The sequence below is a fragment of the Topomyia yanbarensis genome, chromosome 3 (genome assembly GCF_030247195.1).
Source record: "Topomyia yanbarensis strain Yona2022 chromosome 3, ASM3024719v1, whole genome shotgun sequence".
Taxonomy (NCBI): Eukaryota; Metazoa; Arthropoda; class Insecta; order Diptera; family Culicidae; genus Topomyia; species Topomyia yanbarensis.
In genome coordinates this window covers 139,964,690-139,990,029 of record NC_080672.1, presented here as the reverse complement: position 1 = coordinate 139,990,029, position 25,340 = coordinate 139,964,690, and the positions used below count along the sequence as shown (strand labels likewise).

The 25,340-nt window shown below is 40.9% G+C and overlaps 1 protein-coding gene across 2 annotated transcripts in view; it reads left to right on the top strand.

The window, feature by feature from the left end:
- LOC131688507 (homeobox protein six1) overlaps window positions 1-15,065 on the top strand; it is a 101,635-nt gene extending 86,570 nt beyond the window's left edge. For both annotated transcript variants that reach the window (XM_058972800.1, XM_058972799.1), the window contains one exon: window positions 13,164-15,065. In XM_058972800.1, coding sequence (XP_058828783.1) covers window positions 13,164-13,584 — 421 coding nt within the window. In that variant the 3' untranslated portion in view covers window positions 13,585-15,065. The remainder of the gene's footprint in view (window positions 1-13,163) is intronic.
- The last annotated feature ends 10,275 nt before the right edge of the window (window positions 15,066-25,340 follow it).

Below are 25,340 nucleotides of genomic sequence, written 5' to 3'. Positions count from 1 at the left end.
CTGTTAGTGTGTCGAGGATGGGTGCTGTAACCCTACTGAAAGAACTAACTTCTAAGTAGTTAGATAGGAGTGTGTGTTGTGCACATAAAAAATCTCTTTCCGAAGTAATGCCGTAAGATAATGGCGGGGAGGAATCAAGTTGTGTGCAAGAGTAGTTGTATTAGCGGGTCGGGTAACTACGCAAACTCGTTCCCTGAGTTGTTGGTTCTTGTACATTTTTTCTGGTCTCTAAAAACATATATACACTCAGGTTTTTTTTACGCGGGGGATACAGACCGCGTAAATGAAAACCGCGTAGATTTCAAAAACCGCGTAAATGAAAACCGCGTAAATTCAAAAATTCGCGTAGATGAAAACCGCGTAAATTCAACAATCTGCGTAAAAAATACCACGCAAAAGCCTGTTTTAATCCACCTAGAGGTGCAATTGTGCCTTTCTCATTTCTCCAAACTATGATTTAATAGCTGGTTCGTACAATATAACATTATGGAAATGTCTTTCATTCTTATTACACTTGGTAAGTATATATAAGAGCACCTTTTTGCATTCATCGCGGTATCGGTTTGAATCGGAGTTTTCTATGTGATCGCACTCCACAACCCGTAACTCCGGAGCCGGAAGTCGGATGAAGATGGAATTTAATATCAGTTTCCGGGGACGCAACACCTTTCATTTGAGACTAAGTTGATCTAATCGGTCTATCCATTTTCGAGAAACCAATACAACCGTTATTCTGAATGTGGATGCTTCCGGATCCGTCAATGTTGGCCAGTGTGGCCAAAGAGACTTTGAATGACTGTTGGTGACCTAGATCTACAAATTCAACAGTTGTGTTTACATTTTGGAAAAAAAATCACCTTTTTACATTCATCGCAGAATTCGTTAGAATCGAGATTTGCTGCGTGATCGTACGTATCACCCTGTAATTCAGGAACCAGAACTCGGATCCACACAAAATTCAACAGCAGCTGATGGACCGAGCGAGCTTCATTTAAAATCAAGTTTGCCAAATCGGTTCAGAAAATTCCGAGAAACCGATGTGGACAAATCAACAAATTTTGTTTTGTAACCATACTCTTCAACTCGTAATCCGCAACAAGATGTCGGTTGAAAATGAAATTCAATAGCAACCTATGGGAATATTATACCTTTCATCTGAATCTTAGTTTGTAAAAATCCGTTCAGCCATTTCCGAGAAACCGATGTGGACATTTTGTTAACAAATCTGCACATACACACATACATGCATACATACATACACACATACATACACATACATACACACAGATATTTTGCGATCTCGGCGAACTGAGTCGAATGTTATATGAGACTCGGCCCTCCGGGCCTCGGTTAGAAAGTCGGTTTTTGGAGCAATTGCATAAACTTTCTATATGAGAAAGGCAAAAGAATAATATTTAATTAGCTTAATCAGCATAAGCTCAATGTTATCTTCATATTTTGAAATGTTGGTGGAATGGGTTTGAAAGTGAAGGGAATGGGTAGAGTGGGAGTGGAGGATGCGTCAGAAATCCTTCATCTTATTTCGGTATACAGGGTGGATGAAGGAAATGCTGGCGTGAGGGTGGTCCAAGGGGAGGGGAGTAATGAAGGAGGGAGGTGCCCGGGCAAGGCGGGGGGGGGGGGGGCGGCGACGCAATACTCAACTGCATATTTTGCCTTCCATTTGAGACTTGGTTTGAGAAAATCGGTTCAGTCATCACCGAAGAACCGATGTGACTATAATTGTAGAATATGCCCGGAATTCCGGACTTCCGGAATCGTCGATAGTGGACAATATATTCAAAGAATGTTTGATTGGCAATCAGTTATCTAGATCTGCGATTAGAAGTAATTTGGAGACCATTTCACTAGTTTTTAGCCTCTGAGGTATTACGATTGTACCGATTTATATGGGAAATTCCAGTGTATCCTTACTAATACCCCTGTAACTCCGGAAGCAAGAGTCAGAACCGAATGAAATTCAGCAACAGTCAATGGTATTACTGTATCTTTCATTTGAAATCAAGTTTGTAAAAATCGGTAGAGAATTCGTTGGGGAATGGGTGTGATATTAGCTTAAGAACTTGGCGGGTTCCCCGGGGGCGTCATGAACCGTCATAGGTGGCCAATGTGGTCAAAGCTGCTTTGATTGACCATTAGTGATCCATACCCGCAAACTAGAGTAATGTTACATCAATTTTAATATGTTTTACATCATTTGAACATCATGGTGGTATCAGTTTATATGGGAATTTGCTGTGTGATCGCACTCTTCAACCCGTAACTCCGGAACCGGAAGTCGGATCAACTAAAAATTCAATAGCAGCTTATGGGAGCGTTATACCTTTCAGATGAAACTAAGTTTGCGAAAATCGGTTCAGCCATCTCTGAGAAAATTGTGTGAGTTTAAATGACACACACACACATACACACACAGACATTTGCCGATCTCGACGAACTGAATCGAATGGTGTATGACACTCGGCCCTCCGGGCCTCGGTTGAAAAGTCGATTTTTACAGTGATTGCATAGCCTTTCTTTATATGAGAAAGGCAAAAACCTGAGTGTACATATACACATATATTGTATAAATATACCAAAATATTCATTCCCCCCCCCCCCCCCAAATTTTTCTTATTACGCCATTCGTTAAATCAAGGTATACCTGTATCTGCTTTTGATCCACATATAGGATAATCTTTGAGAGCCTTTAAGCCCTATATTCCATTACCATTACTGTGATGAGATTGACAGCCTGTTTTCTGCATATGCATTTACGATGCTAATATAAAGCTTAATTGCATTATAAATACTTAAATTAGATTTTATTGTAATATTAGTGCAAATGTGATGCTTTCAAAATATACGTTCATAAAATATTTGTGGGGCAAAATAAGGAATAAAATATTTCATTTCCTTGATCGGCTATAAATTCATTTTTTTCCTTCGTGCTAAATTATTGTTTTGAGAATGGTTGCGTGGTGTAGATCAAAAAAAAGATGGGCGGGTAATGTCAGAGACATAACCGGAGTGAAGTAGAATACACTTTAGACCGGTAAATTCTGCTCTGGAATAAGCAATTTCTATGCGATTTTGTCGACTTTAACACATTCATAGTTTATTTGGAGTATTTTTGGAATTATCAAGTTGACAATTTGCAACATTCTTTGAAAATATTGTTGAACTTTTATGAATGAAGGCACGCAAACGAGCGTTTGACCGTCGTCCTACTACCAGCATCAGAGAAGTAGCAGATCAGCATTTTTCGCTACATGGCCTGTACCAAACAAACCGCTCGTAAGTCCACCGGAGGAAAGGCTCCCCGCAAGCAGTTGGCAACAGCCCCCTGGCAACCCTATACCATCATATGGAGTTTGACAGCGACCGACATATATGGGGTGTTATAGCTATAAAGCCCCAAACAAAGAATTATGTTCGGCACTATGCTCGATATTCAAGCATTCCACACGACGTTTTGCATCTTGTGGGATGATTTAATAATTTAATTTAATCGACATTTTGTAACTAAATACAGCTTCTAATCATTCGGTTCAAAATCAATGTTTTGCCTTTCATGGCAGTGATGCTGGCTGTACAGAGACGCCGTCCTTGACAGGGGGCTGGTTGGCAACGAAGGCCGTGTAAAAGTGCACCAGTCACGGTTGGCGTTAAGAGCCTCATCGCTACCGAACAGAAACAGTCGCCCTGCGAAAAATTCACAGCTATCAGAAATCGAGCGGGCCTAAATTGTGACCCAAAATAAACCACAAACCAACAAGTTGTTTGCAGGACCAGCCAGTTATAAAGTATTATTATTATAAATGAAATTTTCCATTGCCTTACAACCTCCCTCCCCCTTTCCTCCCGGCTTGAATAACTATCAATCTTGATGATGCTGTGCGGCGGGGGCACTAGTTTTTATTATGGTGGAAAATTTAGGTTTGCGCGTTTTTCCCAAAAGTTTTTTAGCTGTGCTGTTTTCAAGGAAGTTGTAGTTGAATTCAAAATAAAATAGTTTATTTCTATTGTCAGAGATGGACCTTCCAACGAAAACTAGTTTGGCTCGCTTGGAATCGAATTGTATGGACCAACCACTGCTTTCACAAAATCTGTTATTTTCAGTAATTGAACATTCTACATTTTTGTAAATTGAATCATTACACTAACCTGTCTACAAATCACACAAATAACTTTTTTATTTTGTGCCATTCTACTTGAAAGCGACGATATTGTTCACAAGTGGCTCACTTACCATCCAACGCTCTTGACAAGCCACTTTCTGATGCTTGTAATAAAATTTCAATTCGATTCTTTGTCGATAAATTGATGGCCCTGAAAAAGGCCTGTTGTTTGGACAGTGTTCGGAATTTACTTGAAGCTGGTGTATATGGTAACAGTTTTGGTGCCATCTGAGACGGCGTGCTTGGCCAACTCTTCTGACAGCAGCAAACGGACGGCGGTTTGAATTTTGCGGGAGATGCTGCAAACGAACTGCTACATGCTAATGCTGCAAACGAACTGATCGTGAACATGATGATGATGATGATGATGATGAAATTTTTTCTTTATTTCAGGGTAGTTGTCGATGGCTAACATGTCAATTTTTGTTTTAAGTGATACAGAATATATACATCTTTTCATCTTTGGATCTAGGTAATTTAAGATAAATATTTACATTCGTAGACGTGATCGTCTTAAGCAAGATGAGCCACCTGAGTGGAATTGGTTTTGTTTTAGAATTGAAAAACTACTTAAAACTATTATGTACAACTTAATTCTAACACATTTAACTATACCTACTATTTACACTTAACCTACTATTTACACTTAGCCTACTATATACAAGTTGCTTATCAAAGCGTGTTCTGATGCATTGCAATTATTTACAAATTTAGATCTAATATCGTCAATTTTGGAATCAATTTTTGGGATGTTCGCCTCTTCATGTAGGTCTGCTATTCTGGTGTCAAATGGACGATTCAGGATCATCCTCAACACTCGATTTTGTGCTACCTGGATCTTGTTCCTGTGAGTTTGAGCACATGATTCCCACACCGGTGTTGCGTAGAAGATCGCGGGTGCTATTATTTGTTTGTAGACGGCCAGTTTGTTCACCCCTGAGAGGCGGGATCGGCGGCAAATCAGCGGATACAAACACCTAACCAAAGTGGAAACCTTAACTAGGGTTCTCTGAACATGCGATCGAAAGAGAAGTTTCTCGTCAAACAGCAGCCCTAAGTAAACTACTTCGGTGGACCACTCAACCCTTGTGCCATCCATGATTATTGTGCAAGATTCGGGTGGTTTTAGTTTGGGGGACTGTCGATGTAGGAACATAATTGTTTGGGTTTTGGAGGCATTGATTTTAATTTTCCATATATTACAATACTCAGCAAAGGCGTTAAGGCATCGTTGGAGTTTGTTTGTAATTTCGCGAGGCATTCTTCCTTTGACTGCTATTGCAGTATCATCTGCGAACTGGAAGAACAGACAACCGTCCCCGAGAGGAGGAACGTCGGAGGTGTAGATGCTATACAGCAGGGGACCTAGCAAGCTGCCTTGCGGCACCCCTGCTGGGATGGGGAACGTGTCTGAGAGGCAACCATTTAGTGATACCCTAAACGACCTTTGCTGGAGATAGTTACGGGTGATTTTGACTAGATGTGAGGGAAAGTTGAAGTTGCAAAGCTTGTATACAAGTCCGTCGTGCCAGACATTGTCAAACGCTTTTTCGACGTCTAGCAAGGCCATGGCTGTAGACTTGGATACAGATTTGTTCCTCCTGATATTATTTATCACCCGTACTAGTTGATGTGTGGTGGAATGTCCCTTCCTAAACCCAAACTGTTCCGGTAGAAGAATGTTCTGTTCATCGACAAACTTGAGTAAGCGATTGAGAATCAATTTCTCAAACAATTTGCTCAGCGCTGAAAGTAGGCTAATTGGTCTGTAGCTGGAAGGTGATGTTGGATCCTTCCCGGGTTTTCGGATTGGTATAATTTTTGCTACCTTCCAGCTGCTTGGAAAGTAGTGCAGCTCTAGGCATCTGTTGAAGATAGTACTTAGTAGTGTGTAAAATTTGATGTTCAATCTTTTTAGTACCAAGTTGAAAATTCCATCAAACCCGGGGGCCTTCATATTTTTGGTAAATTTCAGCGCTGAGACAATTTGTTCGGATGTTATTCTATCCTCTGCTGGAACGACACAAGGGGAGGCATCGATATTCTGGACGCATTGCGCAACCTGATTTTCAAGTGGACTTGGGATGTTCGAGCCAATCAAATGCGATGAGGCAATGTGATCACCAATCGCATTTGATTTCTCTAGTGGGGTAATAAGAAGCGAACGATCAACCCTAAGAGGAGGAACGGGCTTGGGATGGGTTTTCAGGACTTTAGCAACCTTCCAGAATGGTCTTGAGCGATCGTCCAGATTTTGGACAACACGTCCGAAACTTTCGTTTCGGAGTGAGTCCATTCTGGAAGCGATCTGCCTGTTCAGATCGGCCATTTCACGCTTTTTATTCAGATCACCAGACCTCTGAAACTGGCGTCTACAAACATTTCTTGATCGAATAAGAAATTTGGTGTGGGAATCAATGTCAATAAACTTACCCCTCACAGGAACTTGTCGAACGTGCATCTGGTCGGCCACGGATATGGCTCGTTGAAGCGTCTCCAGCGCACGGTCGATGTCTTCTACGGTGTCGAGCGGCGGGTTTTCATCGATGTTCCTGTCCACCGTGTTGCTGAACTGCACCCAGTTAACGTGGTGGTAATCCTTCCTCATGCAGCTCGGAGCAGGAATCACGTTGACGCCGACCTCCGTCACCACCGGTTGATGGTCGGAACTGAGGTCGTTGAGAGCCACCGGCTTTGACATGTTGATGTTTGATAAAAAGAAATCCAGTGTTGAGGGATTACCCGCCGGAGAGATAAACGTTGGTTCGTCTGGAAACTGCACTGTATACAGCCCATGCTGCGCGTGATCAAACAGCAGACATCCATTTTGGTTCCGCTGATAGTTCCGCCAATCCTCGTGTCGAGCGTTCAGGTCTCCTCCAATGACGAAACGAGAGTTTGTACGAGTGATGAGGGTCAGGTCGTTCTTGAATTTCGTCGCTAAGCCGTTGCTTCTATTGCACTGCCGAGGGCAGTATACTGCAATGAACCGAACGTCTCCAGTTGATGTTTCCACCTCCACACTAAGAGCTTCGATGACAGAAGTGCGGACGTGGGGCAAGGTGCGGTACTTAATGCCTTTCTTGATGATGACCGCAACACCACCCCCCCTGGAGTTGGTGCGATCAATCCGAACGGTGTTATAATCTGGCATCCAGAAGCTGTCACCAGATTTTAGGTGGGTCTCGGTGATTAGTCCCACGTCGATGTTGTGCCTGCGGACGAAGTCAGCAAGCTCGATTCTTTTTGCCCGTACAGAGCAAGCGTTCCATGTGACGATTGTTAGCGGTTTACACACCATACTGGATGATAAATTTTCCTAGCACTTGAATCTGCTCGGGCTTATTTCGGCACTTGCGAAGCGCACCGGTCATGTTGACGAATATTTCCATCAGTTCATCTGCAGAGAATAGATCGGGGTTGTTGTTTTGTGGTGTTGGTCTCCGGAATCCAGGGGGGAGGGGTGGAGATCCTTGCTCGGCGGAAGCACTAGGAGTATCTGGACGGAACGCAGATTGCACCTGCGAAGGTAGCGGCGGAAAATCAGTTGCACTGAAGACTGGAGCTTTTTCCTTCTTACGACCCGGTTGGTTGATGGCTGCAGCCTGCTTTCGAATGCGTTTGAACTCCTCTCGTTTCGGACACTGTTTGTCTGTACTTTGATGAGCACATTTGCAGTTGGCGCATTTAAACGGCGCAGTTTTGTCCTTAAGACAGTCAGACGTGGCATGATTTTTAGCGCAATTGTTGCAGCGTGGGTTGATGTTACAGTTGCGGGTACCGTGCCCGAAGTTAAGACAACGCTGGCACTGTGTTACGTCACGACGACCGCCACGATATGGTTCCCAGCGGATGATGATCGAGAATAAGGTACGGATTGCTTTCAGAGCGTTGAGCGTTACCGTTCCCTTCCGAAAGTGAACTAGGAAAAGGCTGTCCGGATACTTTTTATCCTCTTCGTCTTTTCTCGTCATCCGGAAAACAGCAGTTGGTTCTAGTTTGTACCGGTCCACGATTTCCCTTTCAATCGTTTTGACGTCAAAGCTTGGTAGACCCCTGATGACAACTTTGAAGAGCTTATCACCGGGAATGTCATGTGTGAAATATTCCGCTTTGGATTCCTGCAGAAATTTCACAACCAGGTCGAAATCATCTTTCGTTTGAAGCATCACCTTGGTTCCAATGCGCGTTAATTTATACTGTGCTTTTACACCCATAGCAGCGAAGTTGCTTACGAGCGTCTCAAGCGGCACTTTTTTAACCACCAATGGTGGAAGTTTAATCTTAACTGCATCCGGTACGGCAGCATGGTTTGGAGAAGGTTTCTGCGTGGTTGGAAGTGGGTCCGGTGGGGCAGTAGTACTGCAAATGCTGACGTCGTCAACCGAACCGAACGATGAACGCTCGCTTCTAGAGCGAACAGAATTTTGTTTCCTCTTTAGGCTGGCAGCCTGCTGCGATGAATCACTGCCCGACGATAGGTTTCCAGCGCCAGGCTTCTTCTTCCTCTTCGGCCTGTTACGGCCCTTCCCTTTACTCATTTCACGGGTTGAACGAACAAAAAGAGCGAATGTAAAAACACGTCTATACCGCGCGAACAAATAACGAACACTGATCGTGAACAACAGCATGCTGAGCTTTTATACCTGACTACAGCACAATGTAAGCTCGTCCTTTTTTGTGTTGTCCTCAATATGTGTTCTTCGTAGCTCCACCCCTTTGTTGCTCGACCACATATTTTTGATAAAGAACAAATTTAAAATTGTGTTTCCAATACGGAGGTTATCGAACACTCAGGGTAAAAAGAGTAATCTAATACGGCACCTTGGTAAAATGTTTGAGAATTGAAACCTTTTTTGAATGCGCCTAGTAAACACGAAACTGTAAACAAACACACAAATGATAACTTTTAATTTTGTGTCATTCTACGTGAAATCTACGATATTGTTCACAAGTAGCTCACTTGCCATCAAACGCTCTTGGCAAGCTACTTTCGGATGCTTGTAATAACCAAATTTCAATTCGATTCTTTGTTGATAAATGGCCCGTACCAAACATACCGCTCGTAAGTCCACCGGAGGAAAGCCTCCCCGCAAGCAGTAAGCAACGAAGGCCGTGTAAAAGTGCCCCAGTCACGGTTGGCGTTAGGAAGCCTAATCACTACTGAACAGAAACTGTCGCCCTGCGAGATATTCACAGCTATCAGCAATCGAGCAGGCCTAAATTGTGACCCAAAATAAACCACAAACCAACAAGTTCTTTTCAGGACCAGCCAATTATATTCCAGTAAGATATAAATGAAATTTTCGTTTTCCATTGCCTTACAACCTCTTTCCTCCCGGCTTGAATTACTACCAATCTTGATGATGCTGGGCGGCTGGGCACAGGCAGTTTCCATTATAGTGGAAAATTTAGGTTTGCGCGTTTTTCCCCCCCCCCCCCCGTTTTTTTTTTTTTTTTTTTAGCTGTGCTGTTTTCAAGGAAGTTGTAGTTGAATTCAAAATAAAATAGTTTACTTCTATTGTCAGAGGTGGACCTTCCAACGAAAACTAGTCTGGCTCGCTTGGAATCGAATTGTATGCACCAACCACTGCTTTCACAAAATCCGTTATTTCAGTAATTGTACATTCTACAGAATTAGTCAACTATTTCCAATCAGCGCAAAAATCGAAGGTTTTCATTCAAAACAACAGAAGATTTAGAAAACGTTCGATTTTTGTAAATTGAATCATTACACTAAACTGTCTGTAAATCACAAATAACTTTTGATTTTGTGCCATTCTCGTGAAAGCGACGGTATTGTTCACAAGTGGCTCACTTACTATCCAACGCTCTTGACAAGCTGATGCTTGTAATAACAAAACTTCAATTTCATTCTTTGTCGATAAATTGATGGCCCTGAAAAGGGCCTTTTCATTGGGCAGTGTTCGAAATTTACTTGGTGCTGGTGTATATGGTAACAGTTTTGGTGCCATCGAAGACGGCGTGCTTGGCCAACTCTTCTGACAGCAGCACGCGGACTGCGGTTTGAATTTTGCGGGAGATGCTGCAAACGAACTGCTGTATGCTGATGCTGGAAACGAACTGAGCGTGAGCAACAGCATGCTGAGTTTTTATACCTGAATACAGCACAATGTAAGCTCGTCCTTTTTTGTGTTGTCCTCAATATGTGTTCGTCGTAGCTCCACCCCTTGGTTGGTCGACCACATATTTTTGATAAAGAACAAAATTGTTTCCACTACGGAGATTATCGAACACTCAGGGTAAAGAGAGTAATGTAATACGGCACCTTGGCAAAATGTTTGAGAATTGAAACCTTTTTTGAATGCGCCTAGTAAAAATGTTTTCCACTTCACTCCAGTTTGTTTCTGACCATATTTGCAATTTGCGTACTGAAATAAATCATAATTTAGGGTTTAACCCAAATAGCTCTCCAAGGAGAAACAGTCCATGAAACAGAAAATGCAAACTTATTCTTTGAAATGATTTTGGTGGCCCTGAAAAGGGCCTTTTTTATAATGATACAAGTGAGTTCTACCTTTTCAACTTCCAAATCCATACAAAGTGCGTCCCTGCCGCTTCAGAGTATAGACGACATTCATTGCGGTTTTGCGCTTGGCGTGTTCAGTGTAGGTCACGGCATCTCGGATGACATTTTCCTGCACACCATCAGCATTCGTAGATTAAATCGGAGATGCATTTTACACCACTACGACAAGCCAGACGCCGAATGGCGGATTTTGTGATTCCCTGGATTTTATCACGAAGAACCTTGCGATGACGCTTGATACGGGAACGCAAACATGATACCGCTCATTGTACCGTCCGGACGAACATGTTGCTCGTGTGGCAAGCGAGCACCTACTGATACAAAACAAGCTCGCGTGACCTGTATATATAATATTCCCGTATGTAATGAAACGCTTACATGCCCCTTTTTGACGGCTCTGCGTGGGATATGCTGGCAAATTGCGCATTTTCCTCGCTGTTTCCGAAGGATTTTTTAAAAATCCTAGTTTTGGTTTATTTATAGTAGTCGCACTAATTACGAAATTTAATACGAAATACGTGCACAATTTTCCGATCAGATAGTGCAAAAATATTGCGATTTCGTCCAGTAGAACGGAAGATATTCGCATTTCAAACATGGGAAAATTTCTCAACTGAAATTTTTGAAACGGGACCCCATATTGAAACGTTAGAAGTATTCTACTTCAAAATAAAGACACAAATTTCATATTACCTCTGTTACAGGTCAAATGAGGAAACTTGAAGAATGCCTTGAAAGTATATTGTCATAATCACTCTATATGTATCAACAACTATGTGAAAAGGGAAGCAATGAATATTTATCACCATAACGAGTTTATCGCGATCATCAACAATCATGTGGAAATTGTTATTTTATTAGCTCCCATAGTCACTCGCTAATAGGTGTCACCCTATCCATGAATTTCCATGCGCCTGGTGCCACTCTTCCACCCACTCCACAGGAGAAAAGAACACCAATGAAAAGTACGCTATCACTCAAGAACCATCATCGTCACCGTTTTCCCCCCGTCAAACATAAAACGCACACTTTTTCTTTCCTTCGATGGCACGCCTGTCGTTGGATTTTTGTAGCTTTACGATTCTGTCTGTTGCGTGGATGGTGACTAGTGTAGTGAGGGACCTTCACCAACAGCAGCAACGGTTCTAGCCTGGCCGCAAAAACCATCAAACTGTTTCGCTCCTTCCTGATTTTCTCATTTCTATTGCTCGTTTCACTGCTCTGCCACCTAAACCCCTTCCCCAATCCACAGTAAACAGACTTGCGGCGTTGGTTCCACCTAAGCAACGCTTCCAGCGAATGCTAAAAATCATTCGCCGGCTCTGGTCTGGTCCTCCCTCCCGGCGGCGGCGGTCGTTGTTTCCCCTCGAATGGAAAGTTTGCCGCTCGAGTGTACATCTCGGTTGATATTTGATATCCCATTAAATCGACTGAACGGTACGAGTGTACACTCGTTTCGGCGATCCTGCTGTATGGTTTGGTACTACACTGAAGTATGGCCGGTATAACGAACAGACGGAAAGTTTCTCTCTCTGGCACAAAGCGAGAGCCCAACCTCACATGCATGAGCGAAAGTGAGATAGCATTGGCGCTCGGCTGACGCATATCCTACACATATTAAGATCGACTAGAACTCAGTCACTCACTTCGCAAGTACTCACACGTGTTTCGGTGTGTGATGTTTATGCGAGAAAACTTCAATCGTTGCTACGGCTAAACACAGCTGAGTTTTGTGTATGCGTAGGAAACGAGCACGTTTCGGTATAATTCGACGATCGCACACGTGCTACCCCCGCATTGCAGCTCTATTTTGCATGGTTACCACCACATACCCAGTTGATCCATCTTTGGATGGTAATATAGACACAAGCAACATCGTTAATTTGTAAGTGCCGAACAATACATTATACTACTCTATTATGTGTTGTCATTTCTCGAAGGTCCAGTTTTCGCTCTTGCATATATTACCTATTTGTGTTGTTTTATGTTATTGCGTTATGGTTTATGTTCTGAAATTAGCGTATCGTATTGTTTGAACTTCGCACTGTGTAAGACAGAATTACAAAACAAATTATTGTATGTACGTATGTACACACTCCTTTTTATTTTTTGGACATTATTACAGATTCCAAAACGAGATTATAATATAATGCCGATATACGCATAATTGTCCCATGTTTATAGGGAATACCATATTACATAGGACAAGTATACACTTAACGGCAGTATATATGTATAAAAAACGAAATCACACTAAACAAACATAACACGCGAATCATTTTAGATGTTAAAAAGTAAAACATTTTGTTGTTTAGGTAGATCCCTTTAACTGTTCCGATGTTGCAGATCTCTATCTTACAACATTATCTTTCTGGTAGTCCTGGTTTTAGTGGAAAGTTCTAATATTATTATCGATTTTTTCTTCTTTCCAGCACCGGCGAATCAGACAAACAGCACCTGGATTCCTCGAGTGATTCGGACATGGACGGTCCCAGCCTGGGCATGCACGGTTCCAACAGTGGCTCGCAGCATGGTATGGGAGGAAGTGCGAGCCAAGTGATGCACCTCGGCCCAGGAATCCAGAGCGGTAGCATCCCGGGAAGCGGCGGCCCTCTTTCGGGACCATCGGGACCAGTTGGCGGTACTGGGCTCGGTGGGCTTGGTCTCGATCATCAACCGCAGCCTCTGTCGACGAGAAATAGTAACTTGATGAATATCCCGGCCGGTAGCAATAAAGCGCTCGGGCAGCTGTCGTCCAGTTCACTTACGGCGGCCTATTCGCACCTTTGGGATCGAAGTAACGTGATGGGATCGATGCCGATCTATGATATTGGAGAGTATCAGCATTTATGATTTTGAGTAGCAGGGTACGACAGCGGGAGTAAGTAATGTGGCTTTCTATGTGAGTGTGGAGAGTGGCAAATGAAGTCTCGGTACTTGATCGGTTTGGCTGAGATGCCATCAGAGATACTAGTTTTTTTTCTGAATTCCACAGAGTGATGGGCTTGTTTGTTTCGTTCTGATAATTGGCCCGCGTTAAGCCATACCGACCTGAGCGCCATGATTTTTTCTGGTATTTTTCAAACAAAAATTATTTTTTTGATAACTTACCATTAACTTAGAAAGTTCAGGGACACTAATTATCTTACAATTACTGTTAGAGTTCTCAAAAATTATTTGATGTAGGTGTTACTAGCATTACATTGAATGCGATTGCATTTTTAAGCAGGTATCTCAAAATGGCGCTTAGTACCCTTTGGCTTAACACAGCCCAATTATACTTGAAACAGAACTGACATTTGCCAAGTTCTATTTTTTTATTTCGACTATAAGGGGTCATTCACTTCTTTTTCAGGTTAGAAAAATATCTTACTCTATATGCGGGGTTGGGAATCAAACCCGGGTGAGCTGCGCACAAGGTAATCAATTTACCAACTACGCTGTGCCCGTCCCTTCTTTTTAATTAAACTGTAGCGATCGTGACCTTTTTTTTTCTTTTGTACCGAATGTCTTTAATTTTCTTAATGCATGAATGAATTTAAAGAATAATGAATGTAAATTCAATTCGCATACAGTCTGTCGCCAACGGCAACGCCAATTGCTAGCGATTTAGAAACACACCAACATGAAATGGACATAATCCTTGAAATTTTTTAATCGAGTTCACGTCTATAATGTTCTCTTTTGTTACTGTATTTGTCACATCATATCAGCAAAGTTATTAGATTGGATTAGATGGAATTTGCGCGCTTTTTCACCCGATTTTTTAGCTGTTTACATATCTTTTTAAACCAATTTTTTTATTCGATTGTATCATTACGCGTTTATATCCGTTCTCGTCTTATCATTTTTGAATGTGTCATGGATTTGACTTGATTATTTTGCGAACTTCGTCGCATCAGTAACTGACAGGACGCCAACGGCTAATTTTTTCCGATTAGCTGATCTCAATCTTTTGTAATCGTTTTCGATACAATTATTTTTGGCGCCAAAGAATTGAAAAACTAAAAATAAGTTCGATTTTCGTATTTTGGTACCGCATATATTTCAGACTCTTGCTTGCGGATCGTCACTATATCAGCGGAATAAAACGCGAACTATAACGCTTAAATCACTACAATTTCTTATCAAAGGGTGAGTCGATGCCACACGTTCAAACATGTGTAACTCTTTTTCATACTTGACCGAATTGAACCAAATTTGGTGCAGTTTCTCTTTAGGGATCATCCATAAATGACGTAGCATTATATGGGAAAGGGGGAAGTTTTGTGTTTTGTGATGATGTGTGACGACAGGGGGGTAGGGGGTCATGTCATGTTACGTAGCTTTTTTGAAGGGGAATAACTAACATAGTTTCTTTATTTTTTTTAAATTTTAAGGAGACAAGGGGGGGGAGAATTACCGTCAAGCTACGTAATTACCAAGGGGGGTATTTTGAGGTTTGTGACGAAATGCTACGACGGGGGAGGGGGGTGTTAAAAATCACGCAAAAAATGCTACGTCATTTATGGATCGTCCCTTAGAGTGTATTGTATCACGTTCTTATTAAAATTTGTTGGTTGAGCAATATTCTCGATAACCGTAACAATATGGATATTTTTGGAACGGATTTGACATATAGATGATGAAAATAAATCTTTAAAACCATTTAGAAATCCAAGATAGCGAATTCTGGTCGAGCAATATTCTTGATAATCCTACTAACAAGTATTTTTAGAACGGACTTGACGAGTAGATAATGGAAATGATAGTTTGGTGCCATCTTGGAATCCAAGATGGCGACTTCCAGTTGAGCGATTTGTCTATTTTTGAAATGGACTTGACGAGTAAATTACGCAAATCGATGAGTGCCGTTATTTTGAAGACCATGATAGCAACTTCTGGTTGAGCAAAATTTTCTATAACCATATCATCACTAAACAGGAATTCGCCATCTTGGATTTCAAATTAGCTTCAGACATCGAATTCCGTCATGTACTCGTCAACCCTATTCCGAAAATACTCATACTCTTGAAATTATAGAGATTTTATCTAAACCGGAAGCCGCCTTCTTAGACTTTAAAATGGCTTCAGGCATCAATTTCCGTTCGGGGCTGGCAATACACTTTTTTACTCGAGTGTGTAGTAAGATTCGAAGAGATTTCTATCCGTAGTGACGAAAGTTCAGACATGGCGTGTGTAAGTGAAAATGAATACAGTGAAAACCCGTTTTTATCAGCCCCTAATTTAGTCAGCTTTTCGACCCGATTTCATCAACCAGCCAGGGTTATGAGGTTATGTATATGGAATAATGTTGAATATTTTAACAGCTTCGGTTTATAAATGAAAATAAATAAATATGTTCTGTCGCTGACCCCATTTTATCAACCAAAGATACACCAAAGGGGCTGGTAAAAACGGGTCTTCAGTGTATTCCTGGATAATAGCAGGGGGCTATTGGGAAACATCTTTCATAACGTGCTGAATGACCGACGGCTCAGCGAAAATGTGTTTGTTGGTTATTGATACTTCAAATGCTCCACAGCTAAGTACAAATTGCTCCATTCTGTTAAATTTCGTTGCATTAATTTTCCGTTCCCTCTGATACAACCTTCTTTTCGCGGGTGCTAATGTCGGTTAATGGGAAGGTATCTCCAACGACCGACATCCCCTCAGGCTCAATGGAGATCGATTTTAATATATCTACGATGGCAAAAATATTGCCGATAAGTCTCCTTTTCGATACAAATTATATCCATCTAATACAGCCGGCCCCTGGATGGTTTACTTCCGGACCAAAGATAAACCATTTAACATAATCGATATATGCGTATTCTAACTAAACAACCCTCGGCCGTGCACGAAGAAGTATCTTGTATACGTATCCGCCCGGGAAGTAGAGATTGATGGTGTAATCTCCGACAGGAACGTTAATTGCGAAGTATGGGGTTGGCTCCTTCAAAAACCCTTTGCTTCAGTCAGCTAAAATTCTGGTTTGCAAGCAATTGCGTTCAACAAAAATCGTGGAGTACAATAAAACAACTCATTTTGAGCCTTTCGCCAGAATAACTCTTCCAAACTTTGTTTGCCTTTTTGTGCCAAGGGGCATAAAATGCCGTCGTTGCAAACAATTGGGCCTACAGCTATATATTGTAGAAACAAGGCACGATTTGGAAACTCCGGAGTTAATCATGAAAAGTCTTCCTGCTGGTGAGGGACTCTGCATGATTTCTCGACATATCCCGCATATAAATTATGCGGAAAAAAAATTGAAACATTCTTTTTGGGAACGCTCAGAGAAGAAATGCTAAAGAGGGCTACTCTACCGACCATGCTTAATTTCTACACTCCCTTGCTCATTAAAGAGCGAGAGTCATTTTCTTTCTTAAGATTCCTCGTAAAGACCTGAAAGTGTCCCTGGAAAGGTGCTGTGCCAAAACCGAAGTAAGTGGCTACTGGTCTCGGAAATCTTAGAAACTACCAAGAATTTCCACATGAGACATAAAAAACTCCAAGTGTCCTTATATTTCAGTCCCTATATTTTTTCCCAGCATTGTGTAAAACCTGGTTAACTTCCGACGTAGATCTTCCACAATTTTAACATTATTTGCCAGGCCGAGAAAACACTATGGATGAGCGGATGCAAAATATGCTATTCCATTAATCGGATCAAACTTTGCTCGGTACCAGGTACTAAAGTTGTCGCTTGTCAAGTCTGAATAAAAGGCAAAGACTTATTGGCATTGTTTTCATATACATCGCACCTCGGCTGATTCTAGAAGACTTCAACTCCCACGGTATGCCACGGGGTTGTCTGACAAATAATAACCGATCTATCTTACTGCGTTATATTTATGACAATTTCAATATGGCTATCTTGAATACGGCAGAAATGACACGAAGCAATCGAGTAAATACAAGAAATTCCTCCGGTGGAAGCGTACAAGGTTTTGGCTGGCTTGATTCTCGACATTGCAATTAAGGGACAGACGAAACGAGTACCCTGTGCGAATAACCGTGGACGGTTTTCCACTCCACGGTGGGCAAAGATTACACAGTATTGTATGCGAAAAGGTCCTATAAAGATATTTTAAACGTCGAATCGCCCGAATATATACGACCTTTGAAACGCAAATGAAAAACTTGATGAAAGCTGAAAAACGCGGTTATTGACACCAGTTTGTCGACGGACTAACGAAAGAAACAATGTTTCGTCTGATGGCCAGCCCCTACGTTGCGACTCAACCTTTGATACACGGAATACAAGAATTCGCGATGAAATTATAATGCTATATATAAACGTAATGATTGTTCTTTGAACACACAAATTTATCTGACAGCAAAGATGCTAGCGCTAAGCATTGTTGTGCGCATGTCACCGTAACATTTGTCAGATGATGACAGCCATGCAATGCTTCTGTGCGAATGATTATAACAGTAGTGGTGAGGGCAATCATGCAAGAGGCTGTACTGCAAACATTCACAAAACTGATGGTTTTATTTTTACCTTTCAACAACTATGTCCACATCGTCACAGTTCAAAAGAGGCTCTCCGTTCGATGGAACCTGGAAAGTATTCCTTGTATTTCCTGTGGAAAACATGGGAGTGCCTGAGTACTTTGACTGAAAAAATCATGCCCAATTATCCTAGTTTGATTTCTTTCGCATTGCTCCATTCCAAGTAATGAGAAGGCGGACGCCTAGGCATTGGAAGGTGATATTTATGAAAGATCGCGTGGCTTCAACGAGTTTTTCAGTATTTCTTGTCAAAGGACGCTCGAAAATTGGCAAATTACATGGAACAATGGAAAGTTTAGGAATTCCAAAGGTATCAGCAAATCTTGGTTTAAGGGGATGGATAAAGGACGTGAATTCAGTCAGATGATATCTCGGGTCGGGTTGAATGCGCATTAGACCGGCAACAATTTTGATTTTTTTTTATTTTATAACGAATAACTTTGTTGAAGATCGCATATTAATTGGAGGTTCCCCTAAAAAGTTATTTAACTTTTAAGACTAACCAATCTTAGAAAATTCCTATTCTAAGCATGTGCAAGAAAGAGAGGCAACACATATCTTTATATGAGAATATCTTTTTACTGCATCGGATCAATTTGCAGTCTTCGGCAATGTTGATCCTTAAGCTATATAGCTGCAGATTTTGGAATGCACAAGATGATACTGTCATTTTGTACTGAATTTATTGTTCCAATTGTATATTTTGCATATATTTTCACATACAAAATTGAAAACTCTTGTCAGTGAATTGGAGTTTTCGAAAAAAGCTCATATTTGACAAGTGGCATGTGAAGCCAATTACCGTTTGATTTAACAGTGTTCCGAAAAATGTCAAAATTGTTGCCGGTCTAATGCGCATTATCAGCGTATTGGGGTCGCGGAGAGCGGTCTCTGTGTTTATGGTGACGGTTATCGGAACATTAAACCTGTTGTCTGGTCGTGCGCCTAATGTTCTGGCGCCAGAACGCCGTTAAACGAATTACTTCGGCCTTGTTCCAGTCCGAGGTGTGCTGGCTATTCGCGATCTACCCTATATGTTTCTCATATATACATATTTTTAAACTCGATGAATACCCTAATTTAGTTATCTTTTCTATTAGTTGATATACTAACAACTATCTCAGTGACGAGCAAAGAATGCGGTTAATCAGCATTGAGTTCATCTAACCCGAGACACATGCAGATGCTCCATGACCGCGTGTCGTTTCCAGAATAAACTGGAAGGACACATTGTCAAAAGTACCTTCAATATCTAGGAATACTATATTGCTATATTGTTTGAGCGAGAAGGTTTTTTCAATGTTGTAAAAACATCGTGAAACAGAGTGATCGTTGATTTCCTACACTGATATGCATGTTGCATTTTGTGCAGTGGATATTCAGTTCAGTTCAGAGCCTCTCAGATTGATATCTAAGCTGCCCCAAATAATGTGAAGAGCGTTTGCATCACTGCCGACAATGAGCGCAAGCCCATTTCTGCCACAATTCGATACAACGCTTTTGAAATCATCAGAAGGATATGACTCGCTATGCGGCAGATGTGCTGAACAATATATTCACTTTTTGTATAGGTCAAAGTAACTGTGACTGCACAGATATCGCGAATTGTTAGCTCCGGTATAAAATACACGTCGATAACCATATTTGCAAGAATGAAATCACGAGGAAATTCACGTGGGTCATGTCATGCCTGTCTTGTAGTAAGCAATGAAGGCAGTGTTAAGTAACTTTCCAATACTTTCCATACCATCACCACAACAACTAGAGGACACCAAGCAAGTTGGCATATAAATACACGCAGCCAGCCATATCAGGTTTAAATGGTGTAACCTGCCAGGGTAACAGTTTAGCACTGGGTGAAAATATACCTATTCGTGCGTACTCTCTCCATAGAGTGTAATGTTTACGTTAAAGTTATGCTCATCGCTGTTCCATACCGTTCACATTTAGTTTGTAAATTTTGTATAGTTTCGCGTTTGTGAACGGTTTTGTGCGTTCAGATAGGTGTAGTAAATTTTGTTTTATGTTTGTATATAAGAAACATTGGGTTTAGACAGGTCACCGCTCTCCTCTCGCTGCAAAAGTGATTGCTGACTACACGGTTAAATAAAACAACCTGCAGAATAAGTTCTTTTAACTTACTTTTGAGTTGTGCGTCGCTTTCGCACTTATTAGTGTTGTCAAAAACAGAACGAGAGATTCGACTCAGTCGAGGTATTCCGTGGAGGAAGGTACTTTTGAGTTTTTTGGGGTATACTCAAAATTAGGTAAATTCAACTTAAATTTGAGTATAAAAAACCTATCAATGAGTTGTAATTTTTGCCGTGGTTAAATGGAAACTACCTTCAACACGGTTTACCTAATTTTAAGTTTCCCCACGATACCACGAGATTGAGTCAAAGGAACTCAATTTTAGGTAGTTTTTCATTTCCGTGAATGCTGTACCATACAGGAGCGGATCCAGAAAAAAAATTCGGAGGGGGTCCGAAATTTTGATTTTGAAATGTTCACTGTACAATACGTAATATGTAATACCCTCATTTAATTAAAATCAATTTTGGTGGTCAAATCTTGTTTGGAATGTTTTTGAATTTAGAATAAATTTGAAATAGAAAATATTTTAAAATTTCTGAAGAAGTTAAAAAAAATGGGGGGGGGGTCCGGACCCCCAAGACCCTCCCCCTGAATCTGCCACTGGTACCTTAGCGATGACAGCTATGTGCCGGTGCGTTTGTGGTTGTTTGGTCGAGTGAAAGAGGAGATAGTAGGACCCAGGAACAACTTGACAGATAGTGCTTGTTTCATATATGTACCATAGATTTGAAGGTGGAGCTAGTATGCCTTCTCTGTGCGAGCACCGCGAATAACGAAACGAAAAAGTTTCAAGAGAAAAGCGTTGTTCATTACGTGTGTTATGAACGCCGTCAATGCGGCTTTTGTGTGCTTTTATCAGAATTCTTGCATCAAACCGGTAGTGCTCGGTTTCAGTAAGAATGCTGCCAGGAATGTACAATTTTGTTCGACTCCTGTCAGAGTTTTGTTCGACTTTTGCAATTATTCTGTCCGGAAGATATTGCGGTGGTATTGGTAATGATCCCTTCAGAATTATTCTGACATTTTACTCCAGTTTGATAGGAACCTAACGGAACGGCATCTACTGGATGATTTCATGCCTGGAGAAATGTTGATTCGATCCGGAAGATTTTCGGAAATTCCAATACAGTCGTGATTCGCTAGTTGAGCCACACCTCTTTCCAACTAACGAATTTGGTTCGTTAGTTTGACAGATGGCAAAAACTCTCCAAAGGAGACGTTAGTAGTGTAATTGCATCTATTGACATCTTTATTAATTATCAGGTTGATTGTCAAAGTAAATTTGACATAAGATTTTGACATTCAGATGCTTTTAATTTGGACCATGGTCCAACTAGAAGAGGTCTTACTAAAAAGCGGTCCAGTTAAAAAGTGTCTAACCAGCGAATCACGACTGTACAAGTGGAAGTGGCTCGATTTTGAAAGTCATCTTGAATTTCCGAATCGAATTTATTTTATTTTGTATTTTTTAAATTTAAAATGGAATCAATGTTTCTGTTTAGGTATGGCGGAATGAGAACAGCTTCTAATTTGAACAGTGAAATAAATTTGATGATAGATATGCTTAAATTGTTTATTTTTACAGATATGGAAAATAATAAATGGGATGCGCCTTTTTCAAATTTTGCTTCATTCGAGCCGCCATGACATCACCAAATCACAAAATTTGCTTATGAGTTCAATACATGGGAGCTGTCAAGTTGTCCCCGGGCTGATAGTGACGGACCGCGAGCAAGAACAGACGTCTAGAATATTTATTTTGCTTTCGGGGCAGTTTTGCGCCACCGTAACTGTGGAGTTTAGAGCGCGCGCGTGACAGTGAAAACCCTGTCGAAAGGTGCCGGCCCGTAGTCCGGGTGCTCTTTGTTCTGTGGTGCCGGATTGCCACCAAGAGAAGCTAAGCGTAAAGGAGTTTTCGCTTCCCCGGCTAACCGTTAAGGATCCGACGCACCCGCCCCTCTCGCTGTAAAGGATTAATGGTAAGGGCAAAACCAAAAATGCTCCGCGACTGGCTGCCATATTTTAGTACCTCCAGCCATCAAGTGCACCTTGACTTAGGAACTCCTGTTTCCAGTTGCCTTCTACGATATAGAAGCAGGAAACCAGTTGCTCACCTCTTGGCCGGATGCCACACGGCCTATGGGCTGGTTCGTCTGTACGCATCGAAATTTTATAATCGGAACCCAGCAACACTTCACCGAACTACCATCAGCTGAAAGCCTACAAAAATCCGGAAAAATAGTACTGGTTATCGGCGAAAACTTTCGGCGCATAGAGCGAACGTTCCGCTGCGTAATGCCGCATACTGGGGAGTTCGCCCGGCTCTTCCCAGGCTCCGTTTGTCATTGACAATAGCACGGGTCGCATGACGCTAAGGAATTGAGATTCTATGTTTGGTGTTTTTTTTCACCGCGATAGGATATCCATAGTGTAATTTTTAACTGGTTAAAACAACCACTACCAACACCACACTGCTTATTTAGGCTGTTCGAAGCAAGAAGCTGACATTAAAGGGCAGCATCCATGAATGGCCAAACAGTTCGTGTTGAGTGGCAGCTGCGGTAGTGTGTGATCTCGCTTTAGAGGCAGTGTACGACCGTTGTCGCCAATGCGATAATCATGTGTTATACCTGGGACATCATAATAGCCCAGATATAGCATAAGGGTTTGTGCATTGGGCCGGAGTTCCATGGGTTGCAGGTTAGAATCCTGCCTCTGGGGGGATTTTTTCACATAATTGCTTTCGTTTAACTCACCATTTCAATCTGTTTTCCCCGTTGGATATCACCAAAAAGTGATTACTATATTCTTTCACCGAAAATATCTTACCCCTCCCCTGAAGTAGTCTTCTTATTAGCTTCAATTTTTTTTCTTTGTTTCAATCGATAGCGTTATTATCTACTAATGTTTCAGGGTATAGCTGATTTACATTTCATGCCTGTAAGTTTTCTTTGTTTTTTTTTCTTCTATAAACTTCACAGCCCATTTTATGAAAACCACGATTACAAAAAACTGTTAAAGCTATGTATACAAGTCAACACTGTTTTTCATGTTTTATTTCTCTCTATGGAGAAAAATTTGGGTGAAAACCCAGATTGATGTTTGTACTCACCTCATACCGACAATGAGTTTTGCTCGCTATCGTTAGTACGACTCCGAACTCACATCAAATGTCAACTGTTTCAATGCTGTGGACTCAGACATAATACCGTTAAAGTTTCCGATTCTTCAAACACCCACATATATCATGCCGAACAGTACTCTCCGTAGGTTTTGTTTTTGAGTTGACGATAAACGATTAGACCAGTTCTCATATAGCTGCAATCTCATACGGTTAGGTTTATCTATTGAAAGGATAGCGTTAGTCCACTACTAAACTATTATACTCTGATTTCTTTAGGGTGTAGAAGTTAGTCTTAGCTATGTATATTTTAATTCTGAACAACGGTTCCGAAATCATTAGAACAAAATATTAGCGTTAAATTTAATTAAAATGTAAAATGCAATAATTAATCAAAAAATCACTTATCTAATTATATATATTCGGCATTAAAAGAATTTCTAGTTAATTGTTGAACACACAAAAAGAAATCCCATCATCCCATTTGACAAACTTACCGAGAGCCCCTGATGAAAGGAAGGGCCGCCAACAACAAAGCGATCTTGTTGGCACATTTTCGAAAAACAAAATGTTGGTGGGTTGGTAAGTATTTAACTGATTCCCACAAAAGGTTCCTATAGATGATATTCGCCCTACCCGCAATGAACTGTCAATCACGGAGAAACGTGTGGGGCATAATAACTTCACACAGTAGGCACGTGAATGTAGAGCACCAATCTGCAGTAATGCAACGAAAATCATGCTGAAGCGATGTTGCAAAGGTAACTAGAATAATGAAGAGGTTTGCAAGCGGATTTCCCCTAGGTAGCGATTTATTAATTCTCTTGTTGTAAATATCCAGCTGGGAAGCATGCTTTTCAATTAGTTTGGGGTGAATTAATTTGATGAAAATCATGGTGGGAATTCTCGTTGATTCAACTAGTAGAATGATTATAAATAGTGACCTACCAGCCAATAGTAACCAGTAGCATCCAATTATGTCTTTTTTACAGAAGGTTACTATTTCATAATATTTATTTATAAATATAGTTCTCATTTACTTCTCATCTTGGGCTGATTGGTTCAAAAAATTTAATGATATGGATAGGTAGGTATGGCTTTCGCAATGTCTATATGATACAGCAGCTATGTTGAAAGGATTGGGAATCATCATACCCATAAGAGTAATGAGCTATGTGGCCACGTGGCGGTGTCAAATTATGATATTTACACACGATATAAACCCATTGAGAGATGAGTCCGAGAACAGGTTGTGCACGTGAACGTAGTAGCGCACACTAAAAAAACTTAACACGTTTACATCATGTGCAAATCTGTTGAATTATTTCAGTCCACAAAAACATGAAATGCACACGGTTGTCCCTTGAATATCCATTCGAGTGTGGGAAAAACGGCTTTCAAATAAAATTCATGCGAACATGGTGTGAAAAGCACATCAACATGATAAGAACTACCATTTACTGAAATTTCCAAATGAATTACATGTGAATCTCACTTTGTTTTACTTATAGATTTCATTGGCAGAAGAATCGGTGAAATCAATTGTTTTACATGCACTAAATGTTTTCCATGCGAAAGTCATGTGGAAAGTTCAGATTTTACGACTCAATAGCATGTCGTATTCACGTGGAATTTGTTTCAATTTAATTTGAAACACCACATGAAATGATTTTTAATGGATTTTCATGTGAAATTCAAAGGGAAATCATTTCTTTTACTATTTAATGAGAACGTACATGAAAGTGATGTTTAATTGCATATGGTTTTATCGTGTCGATTATTTCCAGTGCATAGTTTCTACACACTTAGAAAAAAAAAAATGAAAATTACATTTGACGTAAACAACATTGCGATGTATTTTCCTGTTTAATAATGAAATTTTATATGTTTTGACATG